This window comes from Podarcis erhardii (genome assembly GCF_964252035.2).
Source record: "Podarcis erhardii genome assembly, chromosome: 6".
Taxonomy (NCBI): Eukaryota; Metazoa; Chordata; class Lepidosauria; order Squamata; family Lacertidae; genus Podarcis; species Podarcis erhardii.
In genome coordinates this window covers 19,743,192-19,760,987 of record NC_138510.1, presented here as the reverse complement: position 1 = coordinate 19,760,987, position 17,796 = coordinate 19,743,192, and the positions used below count along the sequence as shown (strand labels likewise).

At 43.3% G+C, this 17,796-nt stretch overlaps 1 protein-coding gene across 1 annotated transcript in view; it reads right to left on the bottom strand.

Annotated features, from left to right (window-relative positions):
* Positions 1-661: 661 nt before the first annotated feature.
* LOC309345024 (plasmanylethanolamine desaturase 1-like) overlaps positions 662-17,796 on the bottom strand; it is a 32,905-nt gene continuing 15,770 nt past the window's right edge. The window contains exons 3-6 of the mRNA XM_081868038.1: positions 7,741-7,832; positions 5,801-5,945; positions 4,266-4,478; positions 662-1,798 (exon numbers count right to left, since the gene is read on the bottom strand). Of these exons, the coding sequence (XP_081724164.1) occupies positions 1,677-1,798; positions 4,266-4,478; positions 5,801-5,945; positions 7,741-7,832 (572 nt within the window). The 3' untranslated portion in view covers positions 662-1,676. The remainder of the gene's footprint in view (positions 1,799-4,265; positions 4,479-5,800; positions 5,946-7,740; positions 7,833-17,796) is intronic.

Below are 17,796 nucleotides of genomic sequence, written 5' to 3'. Positions count from 1 at the left end.
GACAAATATTTAGAAGGTCACACCATTTCTAAAAAGAGAGTGAAAGATATCGTGGAACCTGTTAATAACAGCAAGATGGTTCAGAAGTGGTAAAGTGTCCCAGATGCTACTGGCCTGCAACTCCCAATGGCCATGACAATCCATCATGTTGGCTGAGGTTGATAAGAACTGGGAAGTCCTGAAGGCCAAAGGGTGATATAAGTAAAATAAAAATAAAGCACAAAAAATGTACACAGTGCCACAAAGTGATGGAAAGGCTTGGTTATAAGAATGAAACCATAAGCAAATACCTCTATTTTATCTGTAAGTTAACTGTGTTTGGCCATCAGATTTATATTAAGAAATAAGAATTCAATGGGAAACTTGACTTAAATCAACCCACTGCAGCACAAATATCTACATTTCTAATTGTTCTGTAGAGGCACAGAGTTCCACAGATCTACCTTGATGGATTTATTTTCTAGAACACTGACTTTTCAACAGTATTCTGTAGAAATCAAGAAATCCACTCACAGCTTCATGGGTTTTGTCAGTATCAGCATGATATATTAAATTGCTCTGTGATTTGTATTTGCCTGCTAGAGATGAGGTCACACCCTCAAACCACAACAAAAATAAAAATTGCAAGGAGACTGAACAAATGCAATTAGTATAATCGAACTGCTTTGTTATAAATATATTATATACATTCAGACCACATTAAAATATTAATCCATGTTACACCAAAAAGATTAAGGCTTTATAATATTTACATGAATGAGCAAGCACCTTTAAAAAATACACACCATTAACCTATCCCTTTCTAACATATAAATCATGTGCCCAATTTCCTAGAGCTACTTTGAACAATGATTATTGGAAGAGGAATCATACTGAAAGGAATCCCAACTGCTGAACACTAAACGACCTAACACAAGCATCTTTTATGTTTGGACACTTGCGCAGAACACGTTCTGCTCTTCTTCCCAGGTTGCTACCAAGTCAGTTGCAGGCTTATACAGCAACAGTCTGCTCAGATATCAAGGAAGTAAAAACACTTGTTTATTTCAGGAGACAGACAACAATAAGGATCCTTATTCACTAGTAGAATGAGACTCCCAAATGTTCTGTTGCACACCACATAGACTAAGACTGGACATGATAGCAAGATGAAGCAACTGGAAGGTGTACCAAACATTAAATGTATTGAAGTGGTGACAATTTCATAAACTTCCCTTCCCCTCTGGCTGTTGTTGTTTTTTTACATGCAGTTTGAACCTGCTCCTTAAAAACGCAGTGCTCGTCTGCTTATCTTCATTATTCCACATTGGTCTTAACCCTGTTTTCAAAGTGGTAATTCATGTTGATACAACACATTTTACTCTGCCAATGACATATCTTACTAGAAAATGGTGCATTGTCTTCTCCAACTAATGGCTTTTGAGACTCAAGGACGAAAATGGTCAACATCAGCAGATGTGGCTAACAGAAGGTGCTCCGTACAAATGGGAATTAGCCATTTGCATTTTCAAGTATTATTTTGAAGAGTGAGTCCTTTAACTGCAGTCTGTTAGCACTTTTTAAAAGCATTGTGCTTTAGTCCATTATTTCTTTACAAGTCTTTAATTTGGCTGATGGCTTTTTTCTTTTAAAAATATTGGCAACAAGTATAAGGACTGCAGAAGCCTGGCAAGAGTTTATTTTATTTTCTGGGCCCATTTCATGTCATCTGCTCTCGGTTTTTCTCCGGTCAGTCCTTGAATGATAATCTCGAGGAACCTCCAAAATCTGATTTTCTCCAGCGGGTAGTTGAGCCAGCCTGGAAAACGATAGAAAGGGAAAATACAGATGTAAATGAAGAAGTACAGTTGTAGATAATTGAATTGATTTGTTTTAAGATAATCTAATAAAAAAGTAAAATGAAAGGCAAATGATTATTTGGGTCATTCAACAGGAGTAGTGTGTACCCCCATCTTATGGAGGTTCAGGTAGAAGCAGGTTCAGGTAGAAGCATGTCAATCTCATTAACTTCAATAGGACTGGCTTCAGGTAAGTGTATAAACAATTGCACTCTAAAGCTTTCGCCTATATGGGAGCTTTATTTTTGAAACTAAAAGTGTTCAACACAACACAAGTCTCATTAACAACATTTTTAAGGGCTACTTTCAAACCATGCAAACTGTCAACCAAGTTTGATTTAGTACAGGTTTTCCATACACCAACAAGGTTATTCAACTTTTACACACAGCTCCTGTTCAACTAACATGCATTTGTAATTAGTTGCTACACGCCAATGAAAACTGGAATGCCAAGACCAATTTTGAAGAGGTGATGCAAAAACAGCAACTGATCCCCTTTAAAACTGGGAACATATTGCGGTAGCTGTGTCAAGGGGAAAGAGGTGTTACTGATACACTCTGCTGCTTTCCCCTTGCAGGGAAAGTGAAGGACAGGAAATGTGGAAAGATAAACTTTGCAGTTAGTTGAGGGGACACAGTTCTGGAGTTGCTCAACATCTCAAATCGGAACCTGGCCACAAAACAAATTTTAGTATGACAAAATTAAGAGTAATTTAGACTGGGCTGGAATGAGTGTTAGCTGTCAAAATACCAAATGCCACAAGCCATCAGATATAACAGTCCATTGAACATCAGGTGTTGAATATCACTGAATGTTAGCTATCAGATATAAACCCTGGAATCATGTGTTGTTGTCAAACATAGGAATATCAAGTGTCGAAACAATGATACCCAATACCATTTATTTCATGTCAAAATTTTCAAAGGAATGGGTGGGGGAGGCGGAATGTTGGCACCAATGGTAAACCCTTCGTGGTTTGATTTGCAAGTCCCAGATTATGAATGTCTTATGTGTAAAAGTATTGCTGTAAACAGTAATTAGGACTGCAACACAGATGCGATTTAATAAATGTAGGGATTCCAAACTTTCCTGGGTAGCGCTCTGCTCTGTGCAACCTCCCTCATTCCAGCAACAGCTCCCTGCACACATTAAAAAGTTGACCCTCCAGACCCAGGCAAGGCGCTAGAGAGCTACCGCTGGATGAAAAGATTAGCCCCACAGTTGTGTGTACTCAAAGAAGCACTTTCTGCTCATAAACATTTTTATAAATTTACTTCAATATAATATATTCCAGGGCTGCTTACCAGATCATACAAAACAAAATTAAAAAATGGGATAGAATTGCAGCGTTAAAACAACCAGAAACCAAGAGCCTGGGAAAAGAAGGGTACCCATTTGGTGCAACAGGAAACTGATGTATATACTGAGTCAAACCACTGGGTCCATCTAGCTTAACACTATTTACATTACAGTGAAAACAAAAAATTCCTTCCAGTAGCACCTTAAAGACCAACTAAGTTAGTTCTAGGTATGAGCTTTTGTGTGCATGCACACTTCTTCAGATACCTTCTTCAGCATGCACACGAAAGCTCATACCTAGAACTAACTTAGTTGGTCTTTAAGGTGCTACTGGAAGGAATTTTTTGTTTTGACTATGGCAGACCAACATGGCTACCTATCTGTAACTGTACATTACAGTGGCTCTTGCTGGGCTCCGGGGGTTTTTGAATGCAGAGAGCATATGCACTTCCAGTGGGCAAAAGCACCTCCTCACCATGGCAGGTGAACATCCCTGAAGAAGGGGCGCTCACAGCAATGACAGTTCTCTCTGCAGTCGCTGCCTGCCTCATTCCAAAATGGTGTCGACACCCAGAAGAGGCGACTCGAAAGAGATCTAAATGTACAAACAGGCTCGTGTTGGAATAGCAAGTTGCTAACGCGCGTGTATGATATATCCCCACTGACCGGTCCCAGTCAGCAGCTCTGTTGCTGCCCTAGCTGAAGTTTCAGATGGCAGCTGCACAGGCAATGCATTACAGGCGACTGCCAGAGTTTGGGTAACTGCATTGCAAGCTATACCTGTCCAAAAGGAGTCATAGCAGGTGCACCAGCCTTAGCTGATGGAAAGCACAGTGCACCGTGTGTGTGTGTGTGTGTGTGTGTGTGTGTGTGTGTGTGTGTGTGTGAAGCAGGAGTAACTCTGTTGACGGGCCTATGCGCCTGATTCCAGTAATGGTCACCAATACCTGGGGGCTGAGCACATTCGCCCTGTTCCTTGACTCTTAACATTTTTCCACATGTTGCACCTGGCTCCAGCTGGTGGGTTTCAGTTTTAGTTGTTGTTTTTTTTTAAAAAAGCAGAAAAAATAGAACCCATAAGCCTATAGTCTGCTCATCAATGAAAGAGAAGCTTCACTTCTATTTACCTGTAGTAATACAGAAATAAGTTTCATGAGGAGACACGTGATGGATCCGGTGGTGTTTGCGTGGCAGGATAACGTGCCAGTCTTGCAGGAAGATAACCCAGCGAGGAAGACCAAAGTAGGTGTGAGACCACTTGTGAATCTGGTTTGTCAAGGTTCCAAATATAGCCAGGGCAAAGACGTAACACTCCCAAGGGCACGATTGGTGTAATGCTTCTAGAAAGGGGGAAGAAAAGAGGAAGCAGGATCTACATGACTCTCACTGAAATAAGCTGGCAATAGAAGGTGCCTAGATACATAGGTCTCCCCCCCCCACCAAAAAAAAAACCCAGAACTGTTTCTAAACTTTGGTTACATTTAAGCAGTTCATTGTACAACACCAGAATGCTTCATCAGAGGAAACTTTGTCTGATTCAACAAGCCAATTATTGATAAGGACATGTGTTTTTTACCACTCAAGACTGTATTGTTTTCCCATCCCACTTTGAGGCATTTGGCACTGTGAACATCAGGGCACATTTGCCATGCCAAGCATGAACTGACCTTCAAGTTCAAACTGATAGGCACTTAAGTTCTACTTAACTACACCAGAAGCATTTTCTTGGGGTGCTTCCAGATGGGCGGTTCATGGTGGGATGGGTGCTCCCAATGCATGCAATTTTTTCAGTGTCTGCACAACATCTCTGGTGCCAGAGTATCGGCCCATATTCCAACCCCCATTTAATCTGGGGTTAAGCTTCCCAGGGAAACCCCAATAAACTAAAAACAAAAGCAAAACACTATTGCCCACAACCCATTCATTTGCGCTAACTGATCAACCCGTTAACAGTATCAAGCCCCATTCTGGAAGCACCCTTTCTCCATCCATGTTAAGCTACTTATAAAATAAAAGAATTGTGTTGGATGTTTAATTACAAGCTACATCCTCAGGGTAGCTCCAAATAGGCTTTGTTTCGCTTCCAAAGCGAAAACGATCACAATATCTCAAGGTAGTTATCCTTCCCATTCTCCCTTTACTAGTGTAAGACTTGCTAGCAACTAGAGGGATGCTTTGGGCCACCACTTTGAGTATTTGGCTTAGTTCACTCACCAGATGCATCTCTTAACATGGGTGCACCTTACAGATTACCTTTGCTTCTGCCACAGTACACACTAGATGAAGTGATTCCTATCTTCAAATATCAGGTTAAGACTAGGCTGATATAAACCTTGCAACTTATGGTTTAAATAATCTAGAAAAATCTTTGAAATGATGGCAAGCTAGTTCTCATGCCACTCTACTCCTTTACTAACCTGCAACTATTTTTTCTTGCTCTGATACTATATTGCTCCACCCACAAAGATAAAAACTACTGTAAACCACTTTCAGGGTCCTTGCAGGGGCTGAAAGGCAGTCTGTCTCGCAAATACATTCAACCTTCTCAGCTGTTCCGTATAAATAGCTTCATTCTGCCTGTCTCTTCAAAGGTCAAAGGCCTATTCACTGTACACCGTGGAAGCTGCAAGTCCAGTTTACTCATGGATTTATAGTCACTTACCTGGTGATAAAGAAACCAGTTTGTAGGCCATGTTTGCCAATGGAACTACCGTCAACATGCAGTTATCTCCATTGGTCTCTATGAAGTCATGTCTTGTAATTGCTGTTGGGTCAATGTGATGTTCTCTGAAAGGTCTGATAAAAGCCTTAAAAAGTAAATACAGGGGGTGGGGGAGATGTCTGTCAGTTTTTGAAGTCCATAGCCTGCACAAATTTTTACTAGATAGGCCTGCCCACAAATTACCTACCTAGTTAATTTAGGTCCCAAAAAGAGACCTAGCAATCTGGCCTGTCACCTGGAGAGAATCCTCTCTTTCCACAAGCAGGCAACTAGTTTATTTTCAAGTTCTAGGCCACAGTGACTTGGGTTAGGAGAACATTCTCTCCCCATACTGAAATATGGTGGGCTTGCCTGAGGCTACGTTGGAAGTGCTGGGACGCAACACAGCTTGAACTAGAGGCTGATGTGTCTGCATAGGAAAGAGGAACCTCCAAGTTTCCTAGTCTGTCCTTTCTGACCTAGCTTGTGCTGACCTTCCCCCAAGTGCTACTCATATTCATATGTTGCTGATCTCATTTCCAACTTGCTTCTTCACCCTCACCTTGGTAGAGGAGACCTCTTTTGTGCTTCTCCTGTTGCGATACAACAGCAAGAAAGGCTCAAGGCCTCTCCACCTGAGATAGACAGAACTAGCATCTTTCCTGTCAAGCATGCATTTCCTGAAATAGAGCTTTCTTACTTTCCCAAACTCTGAGTCCCAGATTAAACCCAGGGTAGAGTGTGCTCCTCCAGCAGGGATACAGTACAGTGTTAAGGTGCAATTTCTGCTGGCTGTTTTAACGCCAAACGTGCTGTGAACTCATGGCAGAGGTGAGATTTGAATGCAGGGACTCACAGGTTACAGATAACTCTTAAGCACTGTTACTGGCCTGAATTCAAATGTTAGTGTCTGTATTTATAGGTACAGTGTAATCACCATGCAAGCAAGTGACTAGGAGGTAAATTGTTAGTGAAGTGGGAGCTGGCTTAGCACCACACACACTGCAATCTCAAAGTTAGCAACAGGGCATGTCACAGGGATGGCTATTCAATATATCCTGGCTCACTCAACCTAGGACCAGTTTAACCTAGGGTTACACGTCCTTTTTGCTGTTAAGTACACCAAGCTTATTAAGATGGGATAAAGTGGGGAGCAGGGAAGGAGAAAGAAAATGCCGTCTTTCATTAGTCTGATCAACAGAGAAGACACTTGCATTAGTCAGCATTACGACAGCAAAGAGTGAAGTGAGGATGAAGTGTTAGTACCAAAAGCAGATTGGTAGCTTAGGGGTGGGGGAGAAAGCACAAGCTGTGTACTGCAGATCTCAATAGCAACATTTGCTTGTTTTCAATAACACTAAAAAGTCCCAAACCGGTCAGAAGACATTCTACATGTGCTCCTGTAATCTTATTCCAAAAGAATGCACATCTGAGTAAGTTGTTTTGATTTACGTTGGCACATGACAATTTGAACATTACGCTTTAAGACGCTTGAAAGCATGAGGTCCTGCAACTTTGGCCAGATACAGATCCCAAATCCAGACTTTAGGAATATGTTTTGGGCTCACGGGGTTCCTCCTCCCTTTGCATGACTGGATTCCCTTCTTCCCTGGTTTGCAGTTAACTAAAGTTTGCCATGAAATCTGAATCTGGCCAAATATGGTTACCGCAAACCGAGAAGTGAAAGAGAGAGTTGGAGGGAGTGTGCAAGCCCAAAGCATATTCCCAACAGCCAAATAATAGTTTAGATACAATGACTGCAGTGGATAATTCTGAAAAGGTGAAGCTCAGGATTCTCAAGCTCTGCACTCAAATTCTGCCTACTTGAGTGATAGTGTTTTGTTCTATTACTGCCTGAAGATTATTGAAGTTTATTATTTCCCAATAATAAAAAGACAAACCTTTCCAACTATTGGCAGATCGACAGATCCCCAGGTATCTGCTCCCCAGTGCACTAGACCAGAGGCAAAATCAGCAGTAATGATTCCTGCAACTTTAAAAGAGAAAGAGTGGAGGGGAGAGAGAAGAAAATAGATTCGTGAGACATTCAGATCAATTTTAAGTATGTGTAAATGCTATTTTGACAGATACAAAAAGGCTGACATAGTGACTTCCCCCTCTCGAGACAATAAATCACTTCTGTGACCAACTCCCAAAACACAAGAAAAACTACTTACCTGCCACTGCTGCATCTATTCACTACCACCTCTATCATATGCAACTTGTACACAAAACATCTATGCTTTTACAAGTACTAAATGTAAGCTATGACATGCCACTCCCCACAAGCATCCATGGAATCTGAGGTCATTGGTCCAACTCCCTTTTCAGCACAGGATCTGTAGCGCACATGCAATGGCAGCATCCCTGGCAGATGCCCACCAAGTCTCTGCTTCAGTCCATCCAATGAAAGAGGAGAGACCACCTCCCCAAGCAGCCTCTTCTACTGTCAAACAGCTCTTACCGTTGGGAAGCTTCTCTTGATGCTAAGCTTCCCTCCTATTTCCAGCCTAGTTCCCGCCCTCTGAAGTGAGAAAACACAGATCTGCTCCATCTTCTGCATGCCAGCCCTTCAGGTAAATCCAAGTTTGCCATCACGCTCCCTCCCTCCAATCTTCTCCTCTCCAAGCTAAACGAGGTTCATTCTTTCAGCTGTTGCTCATATGACTTGGTTTCCACTCTTCACCATCCCAGCCTCTCTCTCTGGACATACCATATAGTTGGACAGTATCCTCCTTAAAATGCAACACCCAGAACCAACAGCACATTCCAAATGCAGCCTGACTGACACAGAATAGAGTGGGAATAGAGTGATTTGGACACTATGCTCCTATTAATGCAGCCTGCAATTGCACTAACCTTCTTAGCACCTGCACTGCTGGCTCATGTTCTGCTTGAGATCAGCTAAGACACCTAGATCCTTTTCACATGTATTGCTGCTGAGTTGGGTCTCTCTCCACACTGCATTTCCACCATTGAAATTTGGTAGTGAAATGCAAGACTTCACATTTATTTCTGTTGAATTTCATGTTGCTGGTTGTGGCCCAGCATTCTAAACCATTCAACTCAATCTTGACTTTGTCTTTCATGGTGTTTAGCCACCCCTTCCAACAGCTTTCTGTGATCTGCAAATCTGTTAAGCATCCCCTCTGCTCCTCCATTGGAGCCATTTCTAAGGATGTTGAGCAGCACAGGACCTAAGACAAAGTGGCATTCCACCCAAGCCCTCCCTCTAGGTTGACACAGGAGCCATTTGCTATTAATAAAGCACTTCTAAAAGTTCAAAAAGCTTCATGCATACTTTCTCAGTAATCCTTATGGTATCCTGTAAGCGGGGTCTGTACTACCACCACATTGCAGGGGCAGAAGGAAAGCCAAGGGAGTGCAGGGTCTGATAGAAACTTTATAGCAAAGGCAAGGTCTGAAGTAGGAGCTTCCCAATTCGGTTTTAACTGTGCTAAACCAGCTCACTGCACTGCAACTTTACAACACACACTGCTGAAGTGTTAACGGCATTTCTACACCAGTGACTCATCTAACAGGGTAGGGCAGGGGCAAGAAAGATTAAATTAAGTCTACCTCTTGATCCCAACCTTAGCCTGACACGAAATAAAAGGAATCCTCACAAGGTTCCGAAGTTTAGCTTCCAGTAACATTTGCTTGAGGCCTATATAAAGTACTAGTAAACCAGACTGCACAGTTTTCATTCACAAATAATGATAATGCAAGAGTGATCTGGTTACTTGAGTGAGACTGCAACAAAGCAGAGGAGCAGTAAGGAGAGCTGCATTGCAATCAGATTACGAACAAAGCACTTTGACTTGACTAGCAAGGTGTGGCTTGTTTAATCATGGCACTCTGGAAATAGTCATAAAGAGCTCGCAAGCTACTGTGTTCAATAGCATTTTGCAAACAAGCAGCCTAGAAACCAAAAAGAGGCTCATCTTGTGGGCATAGATTTTGCACGTTTTGATTAGTTGGGACAAAGGGCTAGACTACACATGAGGTGCAGAGTATATATGCCTATATTTGCCATGAAAGCTTCCCTTGGCCAGGACTGTGTGTGGATTGGCCCTTTGGCCCCTGACATGCTCCTGGTGAAAATCCCTTTTCCCAAAGCTGCTATCTGTCCTGGGTGGGAAGCTCCCATCAGAACCAGCTATAAGAGGCAGAAGAGTGGATGGATTTTCACTAGTAAGACTTAAGTCTATCCTCCCAATGCAACAGCCACTATCCTGCTTAGGGTGTCGCTCAGCAGCTATTTACACTCTTAAACATATACCTTTAATGCAATTAACATTAGGTGTAGCCTGGTCCCAATTCAATAGGCCGAGAGAGTGGTGTTGAGGGAGGCACTGGGTCCCAATATACCTTACCCTCTTAACAAGGGAACTCGTATCATTTGCCCTGAGCCATGAGCAGATCTAAGCACATGGCTCACACAAATCATGGCTGGCGAGCCAAACTTCATCTTCCAATCAGGCCACTTAGATCAGCTCTCTTAGATCCCAGTTAACAGGATTTGGTTCAGAATTAGCAGGATTCCAGACAGCAGATAAGTGTAACAATCTGGAAGACAGGTCATTCACTTTTAGCAGCATGCCGCATTTTTCTCATCTATTTGCAGAAAGGAATTATTTTCTACATTAACGCATAGCCGGGCAGGGGTTCACTTTGCTCAACACAGAGTGTACTACATCTCTAAAGCAACCATTTACATTCATAAAGGCTATCGGCCTCTTCACCTCCATCACAATATAAGCGTGCATGATTTCAACTGAGCGCATATAATACTCTTGTGAAATCCTCCCAGGCAGAAATGCAAGCATGAGATGCCTAAAAACTCTATTCTCACCAAATGCGGAACAGAGAAGTCTCCTGAGAGTTAAAAGGGCATGGTAAACAAGGAAGAGTAGTGCTGAAGCAGGCCAGCTTGCACAAGACCTACAGGCACCAAAGATTTTATTACCCCAGACATTTTCTTAATTTGGCCTCTGATACTTTTCACTGCTACCTTCATTGCTGGACCATTTATTAAGCTTACATTTTATGACTGGTGGCTTTGAGAGTTGTGTTGTACACATCATTGTGGAAATGGAGGATGGAAATGGAAGGGGGGAGGGAACCCTGAAGTCAACCCTGATAAATGATGCTATACATCAAAGACCTCGCAGCTATAGAAACCTTGAAAATAGATGTTACAGCCCAGGGCTTTTAAGACAGCCTTTGCCAAGCAGTCCAAAACAGCTAGAGGGCATCAGGTTGGCAAAGGCCATTTAAAGCAGATAAGTAGCAAATAGCACCTCAGATTCTAAAAATAACAATGGACATCCAAGACCAGATCAGTCTGTGGAAACCCCTGGGCAGGGCTAATTGCCCCAACTCTACCCAGTCTCACAAATCAGCCTAGAGCAGGCATGTCCAAAGTCGGCAAGGGCGAGGAGCTTTAATTCTTCAAAGACTCATAGAATTGTAGAATTGGAAGAAACTTCAAGGGTCATCTAACCCAACCCCCTGCAATGCAGGAATCTTTTGCCCAACATGGGTCTTGAACTGACAACCCTGAGATTAAGAGTCTCATGCTCTACCTTCAGATGATGTTGGACTCTACACCAACAGATCCCAACCCACATAGCCAATGGTCATGGGATGATGAGAGCTGAGGTCACATAACATCTGGTGGCCTAGTGAACTTCACCTGAAGAATCTTTTCTTGCGGCCTGCTGCCTGGAAGCACTAGCCATTAGGGGGGAATTTGTGGTAAGCAATCACTTGTACTACAGTGATGGAATTTGTGGCTTGTGGTTTGCGATTCCTGATAAGCTACACGAAATGTTTCAGGAGAGGCTGTCAAGAATGCATTCCATCTCTAATGCACCTGGCCACACTAAGGCACTAAGGACTATAAGATATGCAGAACGCTGGCAGAAGAATATAAATACTTCACATTACCAGTTCATGCTACCTTCTCTGTTTCATTTTGCATCTAGTTGTATTATGTATTGGTATAAAGGCCATGGTCCAACCCAAATCAGTCACTCTTAAGTCACATTAATATTAATAGGAGTTATTGGCATCCATCTGTCTCAAGAGACAATGGAGTGCATTGGGTTGGGGGAAGGATTCAATCTGGTGTGTTAGCAGCACAAAAGTGACCTACCTGGGGCACAAGACTGGGCAGTGTATATGGAGGTCCTGGGTTGCCTAGGTTGACAAGACCCTCCCCCCCCCCCCCCGGCCTCGCTGATGTGGTCCAAAGAAAAGCAGAGCAATACATTTGGGAGTACATGCTTAATTATAATTTATCCCTAATTTCTAATCACAGAAGCTCAAAAGGTCTCTGATACTCATAAGATGCAAGAGTAAATATGAATGTGGCTCCAAATTATGTTCGCTTTGTCCAATAATCTCTCATCTCTCTTCAGGAAAAGAAACAGGACACTAATGTGACTTGTTAACCGCTTACAAAGCAAGAAGAAGCTGCCAGCTACTGGATAGGGAAGGATGAGAGCCACTCTCACCTGAATTGGGCACTTATTCTGAAGTACAGCAATAAGCACGCAGAGATTCATGATTCACAGGCCAAGTATGAGGAAGTCTAATGCAATTTAGCAGCAGCTCTTAACAGAATTTATGTACTGTATTCTGAAACTACTCAGGCAAAGAGCCTCAACAGGTTTCCTAGTGTTCTCAGCAGGGTGTGTAGCTGACCCTTATATGCTGAGTTTTGATGTGAAATATTCAATGAGTAGAATATCAGAACATAAATTCAGCAACACAAAAATTACATTTGGGGTTTCATAAGTGATCTGGCAGGAAATATATGCATGCATCACCTATAATAGGAATATGAAGGAGTTAAAAGTTGGAAACACTGTAAAGAGAAAGTGAAGTGTGCCCTTTAAAGTCAGGCTGGGATGCTGGCCAAGTGACTGATCAAACATTTAATCAAGAAGCTTTCATAATTTTTTTTGTATGCCTTCCCCTACCCCTGTGTTTCTGTGAGCCTTGACCATTTAGCCTTAGGAGGCATAGCTGCTAGCAGAATAGCTAGGCAGCTATTTTCTGCTCCTTGCTGCTGAACAACTGGCTTGTAACACCTGTATCTTGGGGGATGACAGCTTCATGAGCTATGTAGGAGCTATGTATGGCATGTTATAAGAGCAGCCACTAAGAGAAGCTGTTCCTTTGAGGTTGTCATGAGTTGGGACAAGGGTACTACCCTACTTGATTGCCATGAGGTGTGTCCATTGTGTCATGAAGTAGTGATCACTGGGTGAGGCCCCTCAGGAAGGTTGTAACAACTAGTCCCCAAAGTGGGAGCATGTGATGGGGCTGGCTGGTTGCCAGCATTCCCCAGCCCCTATAAATCTTCGAGTTACCCTGCCGGGTGAGAGCTGGGTGAACGTCTGAGTAAGTTAGTTAACTGGGTTGGTGTGCTGACAATACTATTAGTGCCTGGTTCCTGCTACTTGCCTGCACTGTGATTTTTGTAATGCCAGGAGTTGTGTGTGATTGCAGCGGTGAGAGGGCTTGAAATATGTGCTTGTGAGAGGGGCATGGCTGGGGATGGAATGAGGCTTACAGAAGCCGACACACAAGCTGTCACCACAGTGACAAGAAGCCATAACTTCCCAGGAGATGCATATTTTCATCAGATTTGCTGTGGAGGAAGACAGTCTCACAGTCCTGGTCTGGCGTGATATGGTGCAAAGATTCTGGGAAAGAGCAGACTCTTGAGTTCAATGCTGCTCTTCAGAAATGCATGCTTTAAATTTGACAATGCGTTGGCCCTACTTTAGTGTTAGCTTCATAAATTTGCTAGCAGATTCTGTCTAGGAAGAGATCTGGTAACAAAGCCACAAGGCTACGTACAGTGGAACCTCGGGTTGCAGACGTAATCCGTGACGGAGGCACGTCCGCAACCCGCAGCATTCGTAACCTGCAGCGCCGCGTCTGCACACACGTGTGACGCAATTTGGCGCTTCTGTGCATGTGTGAGAGGTGAAACCTAGAAGTAATCTTTTCCGGTACTTCCGGGTTTCCCATGGTCCGCAACCTGAAAACACGTAACCTGAAGTGTTTGTAACCCGAGGTACCGCTGTATTAGTTTCTACCTTTACTTCTTCATGCATCAAACCTTCCCAATCCACAATCTTTTTTGCCATATTTTTACTTAGAAATTGCCATTTCATTTGACCTAATAGAAGTGATCCTTTACCATTGGTGAGGAAGACTCCCAAGCAGTGTTAGAAACTCAGATATGTATCAGATCCCTCTCCAAGTGACATTTTGCTTTCCCCAGTTGCCAACCTGGGATCCAGAGATCTCTTATGTCATCTCAATTGGACCCGGGCCAGTTGCAAAACGTGCCTGGCGCCTGTTTTATTTCTAAGACTGCTCCTAAGGAACCGCAAACAGGTTCTCAGGTATGCTTTAGTCCAAATAAGAAACAGCAGGAATTCGTTCTGCTGATTCTTCTCCTATCCGAGTGTCTGCATAAGGGAGGGCAAGGTTGCCTCCCTTCCAGCCCTCTCTGGTTGCTAGAGGGCTCAATAAATTGGGAGCAAGGAGAAATATAAGCTTGCTGGTATGTCAAGCTGACCTAGGGAACGGGCCATAGCTAAGTGGAAGAGTATCTGCTTTGCATGTAGAAGGTTCTGAGTTCAATCCCTGGAATCTCCAGGCAGGATTGGGAAGGACCCTGAGTGTCACTGCCAATCAGTGTAAGCAACACTGGGCTGGATGGACCACTGGCCTCACTCTACCCAAGGCAACTTCCTATGTTGTGGGCATTTGTGGGCCCCTGCTTCCACATTTGGAACTGAAAGTTCCTACTGAGACCTCCACAGAATTCATTCTGCCCTTTTGTGAATGAAAAAGTCTTTTTATAATGAGACAGAATATTCTTTGTCAACGCGTCCATGCTCTGCCTTCAAGCTCAGTAATAGATTCACTGTTGCCTACAAACAATGGAGTATTCAGAGTTGAACTTCCCAATGTCACCTCATGAGCAAAATTAACAGGACTGGCACAGCCTCGTGGAAAATCCAGGGCCTCTTCTGAAGTACACCATGCCCACCTGTGTAACCAACAAGTGCTTTCCGTTTGCCAGAGTCAGTGTGTCATTCTCCCCTTATGCCTGTGCACACATGACTTCACTCCCTTACAACTGCTGTTGCAATCCTACCAGTCCTAAAACAACAAATACTCTCCCCCTCCCTTCCCTGATTATCACTGTCCACTCCTCTCCAAAACTAGTTTCAGCACAGCTTTAATTTTAGTTGCTGTCCATTTCCAGGATGATGCAATTGCTAACTTCTCCTTCCTGCTACCGGTTTCTGGCCAGGCTGTGATGCACAGCTGGAAGGACTGTCTGCATTCAAACTGTTGCCATCAGACTCTTCTCAAAAGCCTTATGACTGCTCAAACACCCTAAAACTAGCCTCCTGCAGCCTAGCGCTCTCCAGATGTTGTGGGCTACAACTTTCACCAGCCCCTGCCAGCATAGCTTTGCTGCCTTATGCTGATGCATGTTGCAATCTAAAACATCTGGAGGGTGCCAGGTTGGGGAAAGCTGCCCTAAATTTTCATGCCGTGAGCCATGGATAGGAAAAAAGCAACTCCTCTTTCAACACCAGGCACAAACATGGCTATCTCAGCATTTGACTCAAGCAATGTCCCTTGCTTTACTGCTGGTGTTGTTAGCAGATTGTCTTTTTATATTGTTGCATGCAAAAGAAATGGGACGCCAGTGGCGCTGTGGGTTAAACCACAGAGCCTAGGACTTGCCGATCAGAAGGTCGGCGGTTCAAACCCCTGCGATGGCGTGAGCTCCCGTTGGTCGGTCCCTGCTCCTGCCAACCTAGCAGTTCGAAAGCACGTCAAAGTGCAAGTAGATAAATAGGTACCGCTCCGGCGGGAAGGTAAACGGCATTTCCGTGTGCTGCTCTGGTTCGCCAGAAGTGACTTAGTCATGCTGGCCACATGACCTGGAAGCGGTACGCCGGCTCCCTTGGCCAATAAAGCGAGATGAGTCCCGCAACCCCAGTCGGCCATGACTGGACCTAATGGTCAGGGGTGCCTTTACCTTTCTATGCAAAAGAAATATTGTTTTAATAGAATCATAGAACTGTAGAATTGGAAGTTTAATGTTGATTATTAGTCTGAGATTACAGGAACAAGAAGAGTAGGATATGAATAATGCAAATAAATTAAATAAAAATAGACTCATCTTGTTAGATAGAACTCAAAGCATGGATGGCCTAGAGGAAACAGCCAACAGCAACAATGTAAACAATCTTCATATGGGACAGCTGCATATTCCTGCATCGTAGTGGGTGGAATGTTTCCCAACCTTGTGCCTCCAGCTGTTTTTGGACTACAATTCCCATCATCCCTTGCCACTGGTCTTGCTAGTCAGGGATGATGGGAGTTGTAGTTCAAAAACAGCTGGAGGCACAAGGTACAATTCTATATTCCAGAAAGGGAGTATTTCATTGTTTACACTTAAACCAAATTGTTTAGGGAAGTTATTAAGGATTGATGTTTTTATTATGTTTTTAGATAGGTTGTAAGTCACCAAGAGTGGCTGAGGAAACCCAGCCAGATGGGAGGGTATATTATTATTATTATTATTATTATTATTATTATTAGAAGCAGTTTTGTTGGCGCAAGGATTTCCTGCTGAGCAACAGAACTTGCCCCTCCTCCCACCTCACATCCACCTAATTCGGAGGGTTCCACCAACCCTCTGGAGCAGATTTGGGGAAGGTACACAAAGAGGGTGAAGAAGTTATGTTGTGCATATGGTAATTATTGCATTAACAGAACTAATTTGTTGGATACCACCCCTGGTTTTTTATTATTATTCCAATGTATCTGCTGACAAAAATAAACAAATAAACCCTCACCATCTTGCTCAAGGAGCACAGGGGACAATGTTAAAAAGGCAAGCCAAGTTGCAATGCAAGAAACACTTCCAAGTGTAGGAACGCAAGTAATACTCAAGTATCAGATCCGAAAAGGATCCATGTGAGCACCCAGTGCTTTTTGTTTGAAATATCAAGGAAATGTCAGAAAGGACTAGGGCTGAAAAAAGGTACAGGAATGGAGAAATGCATCTAGTACAAAGTAACAGGTCCCATTCTTTAAAAATAGTGATAACAGGACTCATGAGAATTTGTTTTCCTACCAAAGCAACCATGATAACAGTATCAGAGTGCCACAGCCTTCTCAAGGAACGGCTCCTTTTTTGGTTTTTCTGTTATAGAAGCCAAATACAGGAGACATATTCCAAGAGCAGTGGTCAGCAACCTTTTCCAGCCGTGGGCCGGTCCACTGTCCCTCAGACCCTGTGGGGAGCCAGACTATATTTTTGGGGGAAATATGAACAAATTCCTATGCCCCACAAATAACCCAGAGATGCATTTTAAATAAAAGGACACATTCTACTCATGTAAAAACACACTGATTCCCGGACCGTCCTTGGGCCGGATTGCGAAGGCGATTGGGAAGCATCCTGCCCCTGGGCCTTAGGTTGCCTACCCCTGTCCTAGAGTTTCGGTCCAGAGTTATATTGCAGAGGCAGCTGTGTTAAGCAATGAAATAGTCTTGAGGCACATTCATTAAAAATCAATGATGATATTGTGACAAAGGCTTTTTTGGGCTAGGAAGCTGCTTCATCAAATGCACAAGGGGGGGGACAGAATGAAACCAACCACTGCGCTTCAACCAAAGGTAAAACCAGGTAGCTATATTGAGTGGAATACATCCTCTTCTAAAATGCTTGATTAAACAATTCAAAAGACATCTTGCTTGAGAAGAGGGGAGATGCCCAAGGGTCAGGTGTTGAAACTCGCACCACTTGACATCCATTGCTTGGCACTGAAGTTCCCAAGAAAGCATTTTCAAATTGACAGAACCACTTGAGTACCAGCCTGCCTGTCTTTGGGAGA